This window comes from Pituophis catenifer, unplaced genomic scaffold, assembly GCF_029215685.1.
Source record: "Pituophis catenifer annectens isolate HBS135680 unplaced genomic scaffold, rPitCat1.0.hap2 SCAF_1, whole genome shotgun sequence".
NCBI classification, from domain to species: Eukaryota; Metazoa; Chordata; class Lepidosauria; order Squamata; family Colubridae; genus Pituophis; species Pituophis catenifer.
The window spans coordinates 41,841,423-41,856,317 of record NW_027256881.1 but is presented as its reverse complement, the minus strand read 5'-3'; the positions used below and the strand labels follow the sequence as shown (position 1 = coordinate 41,856,317).

The window sequence follows — 14,895 nt, the reverse complement described above, 5'->3', positions numbered from 1 at the left end:
TGTTGATCTGATTGTGAAGGTTCTATGCTACATAGTGTGCTTAAAAAAATAAAAGTTGGATGAACTTTCAGAGAAAGTTTCACATTCAAAGAACATATGAACATATGAATATTTTAAAAATATTTAACACAGTCCTTAAGGTTGTCTGCTCTCTATGTTATTTACTCTCCTGTATTATTATTATTATTGTTGTTGTTGTTATTGTGGTTGTTGTTGTTGTTGTTGTTGTTGTTATTTAATTTTTTATACCGCCCTTCTCCCAAAGGACTCAGGGTGGTGTACAGCCAAAAATAAAACCCACAACTATATGAAAGTTAAAAGACAATTTAAAAATATTAAATAATTTGGCCGAAATAAATTTATATACATTTTTGCCCATGAAATTGAGAAAAAAAGAATACGTTTTGGGTGCAATTAAATTATTCCATAATATAAATGCAGCTATTAAATATAGCTATGGAATTTTGTATGGAATTTTGACTAATCTAAAAAAAGTCTAGGTTGAAGCTGTGTGTGTTTAGAATATGGATTTTTGTAGTAATGCAAGTCACTTATAGTTCAGTAACAGTGAGGTTTGTGTTCAGTAACAGTGGGATGTTTGTATGTGTGTAACCTGGTACAGGGCTGAATTCCTAAGGCAACTTATACCTAAATCAACATTATTGAAATTAAAATTATTGAAAGGTGTTACAAGAACTAAATTTGAGAGCTTTATTGGCCTGTGTTCAATTAACAGGTGGGTGGGTGTTCAGTTACAATATTTAAGTCTTTTCCCCCCTATGATTTAGATAATGTTATTTTACAGAATTCCATGAAATATTTTCAAAGGCAAATCTAAGCTACAGGAGGAAGTAAACATTAATACCATCATTGTCATCATCATCTTCAGCATTGTTGTCTTATAAACCATTATTGATGAATATGTGTGAACAAAGAAACAAAATTTAAGCATTTTTCTAATAGTATTCTAATCAACATAAACTGCTATTGTTAGTGCAGTCATGCCTACTGAATATTTAACAATAGTCAATAAAAAGTATAGATTTGTTTCTTTGGACTTGTACAAAATATTGTTGCTATTTTAGTAGAAATAGTTGGTGTATCTGCAAAGTTTGTTAAATAATATAGCTACTCCCTTGTCAGGCAATTCTGAACTAATTCAGTTCAAATTATTCAGGTTTGAAAATCAAATTTATTGCCAGATCATATAATTTTAAATTCAAATGCCTAGAAATATTGAGAAAAAATGAGCTTCATTGCTATGTAAACATATTAAAGATTGAAATTTATATCTATTCTCCATCTGGGTGACTTTTGGTCATCTCAGTTTAGAGTATACAATTGTACAGTGTAATGTCGTGCCTTGACAAGAATAATGCTTTAAAGATTTGTACGTACGTACACATACATACATACATACATACATAAATACTATCAAGGCAAGGACACAGAACTGAGTGCTGATCTTATGTTTAGTGCTACAACACCCATAATTTCTCACCAGGGAGCACCTGCAAACAGATGATCACGCGGCTCAGCTGGGATCGTCAAAGGCTTTAAAAAGTATTTTTTCTACAACCTCTTCAGAGATTGTAGAAAAAATGCTTTTAAGAGCCTCTGACGATCCAAGCTGAGTTGCCTGATCGGCAGAGGTTTTTAAAAGAAAAAAAGCCTCTGCCGATCAGGCAACTCAACTTGGATTGTCAGAGCCTTTTGAAAGCATTTTTTTACAACCTCTTCGCGGAAGAGGTTGTAGGAAAAATGGTTTTAAAAGTAAAAAAAAATTGGCCACGCCCACCCAATCACATTACCCCCCCCCCACACTAAGCCATGCCCACAGAACCGGTAGTAACAAATTTTACTGGTGTAAAGGATATATCAACTTAAAGGAAACATTTCTTCTTCCTTAAATGAAAAATCTAAGATAATACTTCCTAGTAAGACTCATATCCAAATGATTATGGTTCGTTACAGAGTCAGCCAGATATTTAGACTGGATTTGGTATTTTTAACTATCTATGGAGTCCTTTCCAAGAACCTTAGATAGGGAGATGTTATTAAAGATTTCATCACAGGACGTGATCAATTCCAAGGAAAGCTGCCTTTTGCAATTGACCAATGGTGGTTTTGTCAATGCCAGGGGTCTTCACATGGTGCTCCAGATCTTATGGAATTGCATCCAAAGCACCTATCACTATGGTACTATCTTTGCTTTCTTTTGCCATCATTCTTCTATTTGCAGGTATTTATATATTGCGATTTTCTCTAGTTCTTTCTCTTCTTTTCTGCTGTCTACAGGTACTGCCATGTCCACTATCCAGACTTTTTTCTCTTTCTTATTAACAATTGCTAAGTTTGGGGTATTAGGTGGCAGGTGCTTGTGTGTAATGCCAATAGTATTTATTAGGCAAATTATATTTATTGCAAATCTTCCAGTGCACTATTGTTCCTACTTTGTCATGTGATTGTTTGTAGTCAGTTTGTGACAGCTAAGTAGGTGGTCCACTGTTTCATCAGCTTTTTTTTTTTTTTGGCAAAGGTGGCAATTGCTGCTTTCTCAATTCTGGCTTTGTATGTTGGTGTCATTGTTCTTATTACTATTACATTTGAATAATTAATGCTATCCTGCTTTTATTTCATCTAGAAACTACACAGATCTAGGCCTACTTAATTTCAACAAAGTTGCTGATTTTTGTGCCTTCGGTCTAGAATTTACCTATAGGCAAATTGGAATGCATGCATACACTGTAATCAGTAAATCAAGGAAGTAAAGTTCAACAAGATTTCCTTAAGATTTTTCCATGTATATACATGAGTGAAGAGTGACACAGTAGACATGTACATATACATGTAATTAATTACAATTTTCAAGAGTCCTTGCGTGTTACTTGATTGGAACATATTTACATATAATTCTTAACTTATGTTATAGATGTATGTGATATCATCACAAGAAATAAAAAAGTTGGAGTGTTCAGAGCTAAAGCCATCTCAAGCAGGTAAGATGTTTCATATTCTTCACAACTATTATTTTATATTACTACTCTTAAAATGAAATCAAATGCTAGCTTGCTTGAAAACTTGCTTGATCCTCATTCAAAATCAGATTCATCAAGCAAAAATTATAAATTAATTGTGCAATATATATTGACTATGCATATCTATGTGCATCTATATGATTTTTTTAAAGTTCTGAAAGTGAATTTATAAAAACATTTGCTTTACTTTGCGTATGTTTTGCAAGGTGTGAATTATGTCAGCTAAATGTAAAACATTTGTATACATATGAGGAACTATTATTGTTAAGGACAGACAATATATAAACTTTGTTTATATATTAATATTTTACTGTATCTATCCACTAACTGAATACAAATTATGTTTGAACTTGGGAAAGAATATTTTTCTGTTTAACTGTACCCCATGAAGAAACAAACATAGCTCAGGGATTGCTTAATCCATGCATTGCATCCCAAAGGCAATCCCAAACCTTTCAAGATAAATCTGAAAAAAAATCTATCTATAATCTGGAAAACTGCTGCCAATTCCTGTAGACATTATTTTTTAGTTAAATCAATGATATAAAGCAGTTTCCTTGGGTTTTATTTTCCTACCTCTAAGTGATTCCACAAGGATATTGGCTAACATGATCCTGGCCTCTAGTCCATTGTTCTGATAATAGAATAGAATAGAATAGAATAGAATAGAATAGAATAGAATAGAACAGAACAGAACAGAACAGAACAGAATAGAATAGAATAGAATAGAATAGAATAGAATAGAATAGAATAGAATAGAATAGAATAGAACAGAACAGAATTCTTTATTGGCCAAGACAAATAAGGAATTCCTTATTTGTCTTGGTGCATACGCTGTCGGTGTACATAAAAGAAAATATACATTCATCAAGAATCATAAGGTAATGATAATCATAGAGAACAAATAAGCAATCAAATCATATTTAAAAACAGTCAATATAAATTGTAAGGATACCAGCAACAAGGTTACAGTCATCCAATCATCCAGATGTCCCTATGTTCTTAATGCTATTTATTACGTATGCCTTGATGAAATTAAACAATGGATAATAGCTTCCTAAACTAACCATGTAGTTATCAAGAAACATTAGCCTAGTTCATATCAGACAAATTTGTATCTGTTTCTAGATAATGTTGAACAAAGGACTAACATCTTTGGAAAGAGGTTAAGAAGCAAACAATTTTCAGATAATGATTGATCATGTACTACATTTCTGTAGTGTCACTCCATGTTCTCATTTCTCAAAGTTCTCTGTTTTTTCCCCCGCATGCGATTTTTTTCAATACAATTACTTGGTAATAAGGATATTGTACTCAAAGCTTCAAAGATTAGACATAGACATATGTGTGCTTGTGTTGAACATGGAATAATCAAAAGATGATGGATTGGCCCAAGATTAATTCACAGTTATGAATGACTAAAAAGAATAGGATTTAAGTTAGTGGATTTCAATAATTCTAAATTTGATAATCCACTGCAGTTGAATTCTTTTTTATAGATATCTGCCTAATATTTCATTTTCAAACCAGAGGCTATAAATGTTGAAGAAAAATGGGGAAAAAACATATTTGCATTCACATTGCAGTAATCATTGCCACCTGCAATCAATATTTATTAAAATTTTGTGCTGTCAATAATTTGATATTTTGAGATTTGTATGGTCACTTATTTATTAATTTATTCTTGCTATTATTACCAAATATAAAATGTGTATATGTTTGTGTGCTTAGAATATACAGTGTGAGATTATACTTTAAAAACACACATGCACAAACACATATTCAAATTTTCATTTCCAAGAAGATCTCAGGTTTCAGTTTATTGTGAATAAACCTCTTTTTAGGTTTTTTATGCACCCATATATTCTGTAGGTTTCAAATTGCCATGCAGTATATGTAGGACCATCTCTTGTCAAGATTTCCAACCTGGTCTTTTAGATATCAATCAAAACACATTTTCAACAATGTCCTCATTTACATTTATCTAATGTTTAAGGTCATTTGTGATCATTTGAGTGTATTTCAGCATATAGAATCAGTGAATAATAGATTTCAACACCATGCTGTGAAGAAAGATTGTGTTTTTACAAGGCATAATGTTGTTTACTGGGTGTTAATAATCACTAATTAATAAACATATCTAGATTTCTGAAATGTTGCATTTTCTGCTTTGGAAAATGTCAAGTGTTTAACACACTCAGTACAATAGCATTTTCTGCTTTTATGCATGAAATAATTTCATTACAGAAAAATACATGATGTTGCATTTCAATATAGGTCATACTAGTTATTTTTATGAACTATACATTCACATTTAAAACTTTTATATAAATAGGATTTTTGTAGCCTACTGTATTGTTTAAGATCTCCTGGTGTTCCTTGTTTCTTTTCTATTGATATCTATAAGTTGTTGTGAATTTTGCTAAAAGTAATAAAATTCATCTGTAACCAAAAGAATTTAAATATGAATTTTGGAGCACTGTATAATCCTAGCCTGCAAATTTCTTAATCAAAGTTATATAATTTGATAAATGTTCCTATAAGACCTAGGCTTTAGTTATATTTTGAATTATTGCAGTACACAATAGTATATCAAAGGGGCATGTTACACCTCTGTTCAAGAGGCATGAATGGAGTTTTGTTTGGGGAATAGGTTGTTGTGTTTACCTTCTAAGAGTAGAAGCTCTGGCAGGTTTTCAGTAAATTACTCTTTTCATTGGTAACCATTATTTCCCTTTCCTTCAATGAGGAACAGAGAGTATCAGATGTGTAAGGCCAGTCTGATTGATTTTGAATGTGGAACAAATTAAGAAGACAGATTGACTACCAATTTTTTCATATAATTAAAAACACTATAAATTGGAATATGATGAGAAAAACAGCAGAAGGCAAAGAGAAGATACCCCAAACTGCCACAAGTTCCATATTTGTAGGAAGACATGGTTAACGGCACTGATGAAAGTCTTTTGTCAATAGTTTGATACTTGCTGAATTTTATCTGTTGAGTTTCTTGAAATGTTAGCTCTTCTTTCTAATTTCATGTCATCAATTTACTCCCTTTCTTAAATTACAGTTTTCCTAAACCTCAACCAGGATATTACATTATCATAGGTAGCAGTGGTTAATTACTTTTCTAAAAATCTTCTATAAAAATGAAAAATATTCATTAACTTTCTCTGCTAGTTATAGGAATTCTGTTGTGTAAATTTTGATTGTAGCAATAGCAATTAGACTTATATACCGTTTCACAGTGCTTTAGAGCTGTATCTTACAGACTCAGCATATTGCCCCCAACAATCTGGATCCTCATTTTAACGACTTTGAAAAGATGGAAGTCTGAGTCAACCTTGAGCCTGATGAGAATCGAACTGGCAGTCAGCAAAATTAGCTTGCAATGCTACATTCTAACCACTGCACCACCGCGGCTCCTATTATGGCTCTCTTATTTATTTAGAAATAAATTATTTCGTATTTTAAATCTAAAATAAATAAATAAATCTGTAAGAGTTTTAATCCTTAATGGCCATACATTGGTCTTCATTGATGAAAATATGGAAGGTATATTTACAGTTTTATAGCTAGTCTTGTGTCACTTTTACCCAAAATATTTACTGTAAGTTTTCAAGGAATGAGCTAAGCTTCACAACTAAATTAGACATTTATCATCCATGTGGGATTTTCAGCAGTAAAGGTGATCCATGATGCCTAACATATCATTTCTGGGAACATCCAACAAAAGCACAATAATCAAAGCATCTGAAGATTTTTCCACTAGTCTTGGCCATGAGACAGGTGTTAATAACAGTGCAGAAGAAACAGTAAGCTATCTTTATAAATAAAGGTGCATATGATCACAACTGTGCAACACAACTGTTTATTTGGGGGGAAAATCTTTTAGTTTTATTAATGAAATATTTACAATCTCTTGATGCTAACATGAAGATATACAAGTAATGATGTCTCTGATTTCTAAACAATTTTGGAAAAACAAGCAATATCTTCATGACAAATAAGATATAATTTTCTTGTCCTGAATTGTATCAAAATTAAAAATAAGGGAAGATTCTTAACAGCAGATACAAGCTTTGTCTGCAAAAGTTCAGAGGATCAATTCTTATAATCCTTTTGCCTAGAACTGGGCAAATCTGTTATCTAAAATACTGATAAATCCCAGTTGGACAATGAACAGAGTTAATTCCAAAGACATACATCTGGTCTTTGTGCTTAGGTTTGTTCTCAAAATTCTCAAAGATGAGAATCGTTATCTGAGCATTGTATCCACCCATAAAAAAAGATTGTTTTGACAGACATTAGTATTATAATATTGATCAACTATTTATCTCTAAGAATCATATTTTATAATTTCTAACCTGGTACCTTAATTACTACACAAATTGGCTCTATTTACTGCTTTACCATAATTATAAATCAATAGTTGCCTTTATTGTTTTAATGGTTTTGTTTTTCTAACTTATCTAGGAACAGGAATGTTAATGAATAATACGGGTATTAAAAAAAAACTATATGCATAAATATGTTATATTTCGTAGTGTAATAAACATTAAACTGTAGAGATAGCAATAGCAACAGCAAGAGCACTTAGACTTATATACCACTTCATAGTGCTTTACAGCCCTCTCTAAGCGGTTTACAGAGTCAGCATATCAACAATCTGGGTCCTCATTTTGCCGACCTCGGAAGGATGGAAGGCTGAGTCAATCTTGAGCCAGTCAGGATTGAACTTCTGGAGTGAGCAGTGAGTTAGACTGCAGTATTGCATTCTAACCATTGCGCCACCATGTAATATGTTAATCCTATGACTTCTGTTTGCATTTTTATTTTTTTAAGTGATTGAAAAGACTACCCAGTCTTTTGTGTCTTTGTAAGTAGATATTGCAAAAAAGTTCAAGAATGAAATAACGTATTTCACTCTTGCCTTGCACCTGCAACAAACAGTACCTGAGATTAGATTCTCATTGAAAATCACTGATGAAAAAATGGTTTCCCACTTAAATACTTTTTCATATTTTTTTAGCAAGGTTTCCATTTTTTCATTGGTGTGTACTTATTTATAGTTTTTATTGTCTCCATATTTGGGAATTTATCAGTTAGGGAATATAATATCATCCCTGATCAGATTGGTCAACATCAGTCAAAAGGGAGCACTCTCTGAAGTTAATATATGTTTTTGCCATGTTCCTGTAAAGAACATTGAGTTAGATATTTTTGGCCTACCATTCCAGCCATCAAAAGAAGATGTGTGATAGCTCATCAAGGTGCAATATTTCCATATTTTATTCCTAATGTATTGTAACCTGAAGCTTACCTGCATTTGGGGATTTAGTCAGTAACTTACTTGGTTACTTACTGTATATCCCACCTTTATTATTTTTATACATAGCTCAGGTGGTGAACACATATGATAGTACTATTCCTATTTTCCTCACAACAACCCTGCGAGGTGAATTGAGCTGAGAGAGAGTGACAGACCTAAAGTCACCTAGCTGGCTTTTATGCCCATGTCAGGAATAAAACTCACAATCTTGTAGTTTCTATCCTGGTGCCTTAATCACTAGACCAAACTGCTCTTTTTATTCTATTCCTATTTCTTCTGGATAAGTTGAGTTCTATATACGTTAGTTGATTGATTAAGATAGAATTATGATAGCTATATATAATGTATTCAACTTTCCTGCTTACTCTTAAATTTATGTTATTTATGGCATACAGTTGCTTTTATCCTACACATGCTATCACTAAACTTTCCATTATGTATTTAGGTAGACACTGAAGCTGAATTATATGGCTCCAAGTTGAACATCTTGATATATTGTGTTTCCTTTGTATAGATTAAGTATTTTTGGAATGATTTTGATTTGCTTCTAGATAAATACAGATCAGCCCTTCCTGGGCTGATGAGGGAATAGGCCTTCTTCTCATACTTTTTACTGCCTTTCAAATGTAGATTCACAAATGATAATTACCATGCATTGTGGTTTGAATTATACTACTGGGAGAAAATAGGATTTCAAGATAATAAGCCATTCCTTTCTGCCCTTTAACCTGTCATAGTTATAGTAATGTGTCCTTGTTTGGTTTATTTAAATCAATGATTGGATTCCATTAAAAAATTGGAAAAGAGGTGCTGTTATTTGTCCATTTACCTTAATATGAAAGAATTTATAGAGCTGGCCAAAACATGTCTGAAATTGTGGAGAGGTACTTCCGTTCAGTATAGATTGCACCAAATGAAATATATCAGGGGGATCAATTATTTGACTTTGTATAAAGAAATTTCCTAAATTGCACTGTTGTCTGCTTTGAAGGCAGCGATTTTCTTATGTTCAGCAGAGATCACCAGCTTCTTTTATCCCTTTAATTTCCTTATCCTTAACTGAAATTGAAACTGAGAACCTTTTGCATGTCCTGCACTAAAGAGCCATGGTTTACTGCCCTTACATAAGGAAAGTTAACATGGGATTATTAAAAAGGTACTTGGAAAGTTTTCAAAGATGTAATCTTGTATCTGCAACTAGAACTTCTAGAATAGAAGCAGTAAAGTGTGCTCTTTCTCACATTTGAATGATCTTGAATTGACTGTAATAATTTTTATGCTACCTGAAAAAATAACCAAACCGAGCTTACTTCAGGAAATCTATTCTGTATATATCCTGTGCAAAAGAGTTTTGGATACTTTCCCAGTTAAAATGGCTAAGGGAAAATATCAGAAGGTGGCAGAAGTAAGCATCCTATCCTCTTCCTATCCCCTTCAAAAGCCAATTCCATTACTCACATCTAAAAACTAAATCTCTCTTCTGGTTTAAAAATGATGTAATTGAAAATGAATCACAGATATTTGTTCAAAATTTGGAGAGGGGCATATAATGTATTTTGAGCCAGTTACTTAGCTTTTATGAAGTGGGTGTGGGTGTGGGTATGTACTGGAATAGCCAAAAGAGTAAAATAACATTTTATTTTATTAGAAAGTATATTTTAGAGTATGGTTCTTTTGAAATTAAAAAAAAAATCTAATGAAATGTATAATGCAAGAACAAAGTTAATAATCCAGAAGCTTTTAAAGTGCAGTGGTTGATGCTGGAAAATTACTGAGTCATCTTCAGTATATGTAGGACTAATAAAAAGGATTTAGAAAAAAAATAATCATAAACTTTGCAGTTCTTATTTGTCTTCATGGATTGCCTTTCAGTGGAATGACAGACTAGTGATGGCCTTTAAAGCTAGCAACTCAACCACTAGCTGCTGTTGCAGCTTTGGGTTTTTTTTTTATTATTAAAAAAATCAAAATCAAATGAAAACTAGCAACCCCACCAACTTACCTTTACCTAATTTTCACTGTTGTAACCTAAGTTTCCACGGAAACAGGGTTGAAAAAGCCGCCAGTAGCCAGCAGGCAGTCAGCAGCTGAGAGTGAGAACTCTCCTTTGTCACTTTCCACTAGTGGATGCCTGCTGAGCCCTGAAAGTGCCAGTTTGCAAAGCCACCTAGGTTTCGAAAATGTGTACCCGCTTTATAGTTTAAATGGGTGTGAATGTATGGGTCTGTATATGCATGCATGTATGTACTTGGGGTTGTGCGGTGATTAAATTAGCCTACTGTTTTTCCCCCTTGGAATGGCACAATACATTCCAGGAGGGTAAATTAGTGAGTCAGTTCTGCATTATTATTTTGTTAGTCTGATATTCTACACAACCTTCCCCCATGATGTTGTACATCAACAATGATTTTTTTCAAGGATTCTAATAATTTTCTATGTATGTAAGGCATATTGTTGAACAATAAAAATCATCTTTCACAAAGAAAATATTATGAATAAACCATAAACATGAATCATATAAACCACAGCTGCAGATTATCTTAACCAGAAACGGTTGTCAGTAGTGAATAAAAAGTCCTAAAAGAGAAATAAATATGTATCAGACTAGATATATCATTCCCCTTTCTTTCTAGCTTTTCTTAGCTTTTGTACCAATAATTGCAAATGAAACATGTACTCTTTTGATCACAAAACACACAAAAAAAACCCACAACACAATACATTTTGTAACAAAAGCACTTTTAAACAATATGCATATACTGTAAATATTATTTTAAAGAAATAACCTCTCGTTCCGGTTACTCATAATTTTGTTTTGGAAATGAAATTTAAAACTCTTTTTATATTCCAGATGTTGGAATTAAACATGAGCTAGTCAAGAGCAAATCTTAATAATATAATGTTGGCATACTTTCAAGAATGCTTATTCTCTGTCCTTCCTATAAAGCTAAAGGAAACAGTGGGTTTATCAATAATAAAGACAATGAACACTTATCACAACAAGCAGAGAAAGAAGAAAGCAATATTTTGGTTTGCAAATGTATACTGCAATACAATAAACAATACTGCAATTTAATTACTAAGGGGCAAAACTTTGGACTTCCTGTATATATCACTTTACTTATAGGAATTCTTTAACCAGCTGTTCATATAAAGCTATATTTATAGTGGATGTCACTAATTTATACGTCTATATGCACTCTTTACAATCATGTTATGTACTTTTAATAAATCATTTTTTTTGACTCTTGATCAACATACTAAATGCACCTTTTTTTTTAGAAATGAAAAAGATAAAACACATAAGTCCTGATTTAAAAAATATTTTCTTTCTTTCTAGCATTTTACGATGGGATAATGAGACAGATGTCTCTCAACTGGAAGGACATTTTGACATTGTTATGTGTGCTGACTGGTAAGTACATAAAAATCATAAAATTCATGTGAGAAAAAAAATAGCTTTGCTGAAGTAATTGTACTGTGCTGCTTGCTGATGGCTAAGCAAAGTCAACAAATGAAGCACAAAGCCATCTTAACCTCAACAAATTAATATTCATCTCCATGTGACAGTTCTAAGGTAGTCTTCTATCACACAGTAACTTCTACCACATTATTTCCCAAAGATTGATTTTGAGAAGCATTTCCATTTTCTGGAATTGCCTCTGTTTCATGCTTGATGTATCAGTAAATGGACGACTTAGGCAAATTGCAAATAATTATGGCTCAGTGAGGAACAGTCTGGAGAAAAGGGAGTTTATCAACACAAACAGCTCAATTAGCTTACTTCTTAGGAAAGATCTGACTATTGATATAAGAGGATATATATTCTGTGTTCCCAATTAAATCTTTGGGAATTTTCTCTTCATTTTTTTAAAGCTGCTCAAGAAAATAACAACAAGCATTTCCTTAGTGATACTCAGATGTTAAAATTAATAGTAAATCAACTGCAATAAAAAGAAATCAGATAAAAACATATTTACCATTGGTTGATTGACAAGTTAAAGAATGCTTTGTTATGTATCTAAGTAAATTTGATTGTTGATATAAAATAATGTTTATTTCTGGTGGCTTATCTAATTGTATAAAGTCCACAATGATTTCAGTTGAAATATGTTTTGAAAATACATTTTAACAGCAATATTATTTCACATAAATACATAACTCAGTTTTGTGTAGCTTCTTGGATGCTGGTCTGTGACAGTCCACAAGATTTTGACTATTGACTTCTGTAAAGCAATTAGCATGCAAGATAAAAAGAATAAATACACATTTTTAATGCAGATGTTCTTTATAAAAATATTCTAAGTGACTGTAGAAACAGAATAGTTTAAGGAAGAAACTAACCACTGTGTCCTTTAAAATAGTGAATTAAATTCATAAGCTATAGACATGGTTTTGAAAATACTTCTTTTAATAAAATATTTCTAGTTCTGTATAATGCTTTTCTTTGCCCTTTATTTTCTCCTTTTATGACTAACCAATGAATGAAACAGGCTTTCTTTTCCTAATGCATAGCCTTTCAGCAAAACTTCTTTGTTCCCAAAAAGGACAGACATGGGTTTCTAACTAATCGCTGATAATGTGCCTCAGAGATGCATCATCTGATTAAAATAAGGAGCTAAACAACACCATATGATTTCAGCAAGTAATTTAGTAAATGCCTTCCTCACCAAATATTAGAATGGATACTCTGGGTTTCATTGCACAGATGAAGTTAATGCTGGACAGGATTAGATCAGATTAAGTATGAAAGTCAGATCAGATTCTGGCGGACGTGAGCAGGAGGGCAGCAGTCTTCTCAGAGGCTTAGACAAGGCTTGCATAGGGATGTTCTCCAGATTATGTGGGTGAAGCAAGGTTTGCCAAGAGATTTTGAGTTAAATTTGTGCTTCACACAAATATCAAAACAACCTGACTATTGTATCTCATTTATGCCTAATACATATCCTATTTATTATGCCTAATACATATCCTAATATTTACTGGGTAGAGAATATCAGAAACAACAAGATTTAACTTAACTTTTTAAAAACTATGTATTATTGTTGTCTATTATTCTATTGTCTAATGAATAAATTGCTAGAATTCCCAGAAGAATTGTAGCCTCACTAGAAAACAAAGAATTATGGTTAATAAATATACATTCACTAGTAGATATGAAATGCACCTATTTCTGTGGATTTACCACAGTATTAAAACAAATATGCTTTAATTAATGACAAAATACTATATAAGCATACCGATATATTAGTTTGAGGAACTAATTATTGCATTTTCTTTTTCTAACAGAAATAACTTACAGAGCTTATAGTGCAATATATAATCTGAACTACTAGGTTGGCAATTAAATATATTTTCATTTTTTAAAATTTGGAATTTCATTAAAACAATAACATTGGGTAATAATTCATAATTATATATGGGCTATGTTTGCATGTGCTAATATTTAAGAGGTTTCAAAACTGTGTAGAAATGAAAACAAAAAATAGGTAGAATAATTTTGTAATATCCATTTAACAACATTATCCAGATCATTGTCAGCTGTTAAGCTCTGGAATTAGAATACAGCAGAAACCTTGGTACAAATATTAAGGGAAATGACAGATTCCTATTGTGCTGTTTAAAGAAAATTGGCATAGTATGATGCTCTGATTAGCTAGCCATTGGTACTACTTGATTCCATTTATTAAAATAAGAATGATGCAAGCTCCATTCATAAATGAATTCTGAAGTCAGACTGAGATTCAAGTAAATTATGCATGATTATAAAACCCAGCGTTCTGCTAAATGTTTAAATTATATCTATGTTTACATTCTGATACTGAAATAGTTGATGCACAGAAATAGAAAGGAAATTAATAAAGGTTTACAATATTTAATAATTACAACAATAATCTATGACCTAATTCAGGTCAGGCCAGGTATAAAATAAATAGAAAAACAAGATTAAATAACTTGCAACTAGCTAACCCACAATTATGAAATTTTGGGAATATGGGATAAAGAATAGTCAGACAAAAAAATAAAGCAAATATTAGGGGAAAAAAATTCACAGTATTGTATACTTATAACATAGAATAAGGTAAAAGGAATGCAGTACTTTTAGGCAGGTTTATGTGTATAGTTTAAGGCATGTAAAATGGGAAATGGTTTCTTCAACCATTACATAAATAATGATAACTGGAAGTAAATGACCTATGTTAGCTGTTTTATACCATTCATTTACCAAATTGTAGCCACAACAATCCCATACCAAATCTCAAACTATCCTGTGAATTTATGCTGATACCTTCAATCATGGCTTGACTTACCTGAAGCTACCAGGGCAACTTTGCCACTGTAGATGAAATGCTCTTAAACACCCAGGAATTGGGAAAGCATTGCCTGGAAGTGCCTTGGTTCCCCATCTTTTTTTTTCTTTGAGTCATTAAGTCAGGTGTATTTTTTTATTTCCTATGGGCTATTGAAATTTGATGGATCTATGGGCAAAGTTGGATTATCACAGTGGCATTTTTCTGCATC

The 14,895-nt window shown here is 32.1% G+C and overlaps 1 protein-coding gene across 1 annotated transcript in view; it reads left to right on the top strand.

Annotated features, from left to right (window-relative positions):
- Positions 1-14,895, top strand: part of CAMKMT (calmodulin-lysine N-methyltransferase) — a 267,295-nt gene that overhangs the window by 229,537 nt on the left and 22,863 nt on the right. The window contains exons 7-8 of the mRNA XM_070948387.1: positions 2,933-2,999; positions 11,714-11,788. Of these exons, the coding sequence (XP_070804488.1) occupies positions 2,933-2,999; positions 11,714-11,788 (142 nt within the window). The remainder of the gene's footprint in view (positions 1-2,932; positions 3,000-11,713; positions 11,789-14,895) is intronic.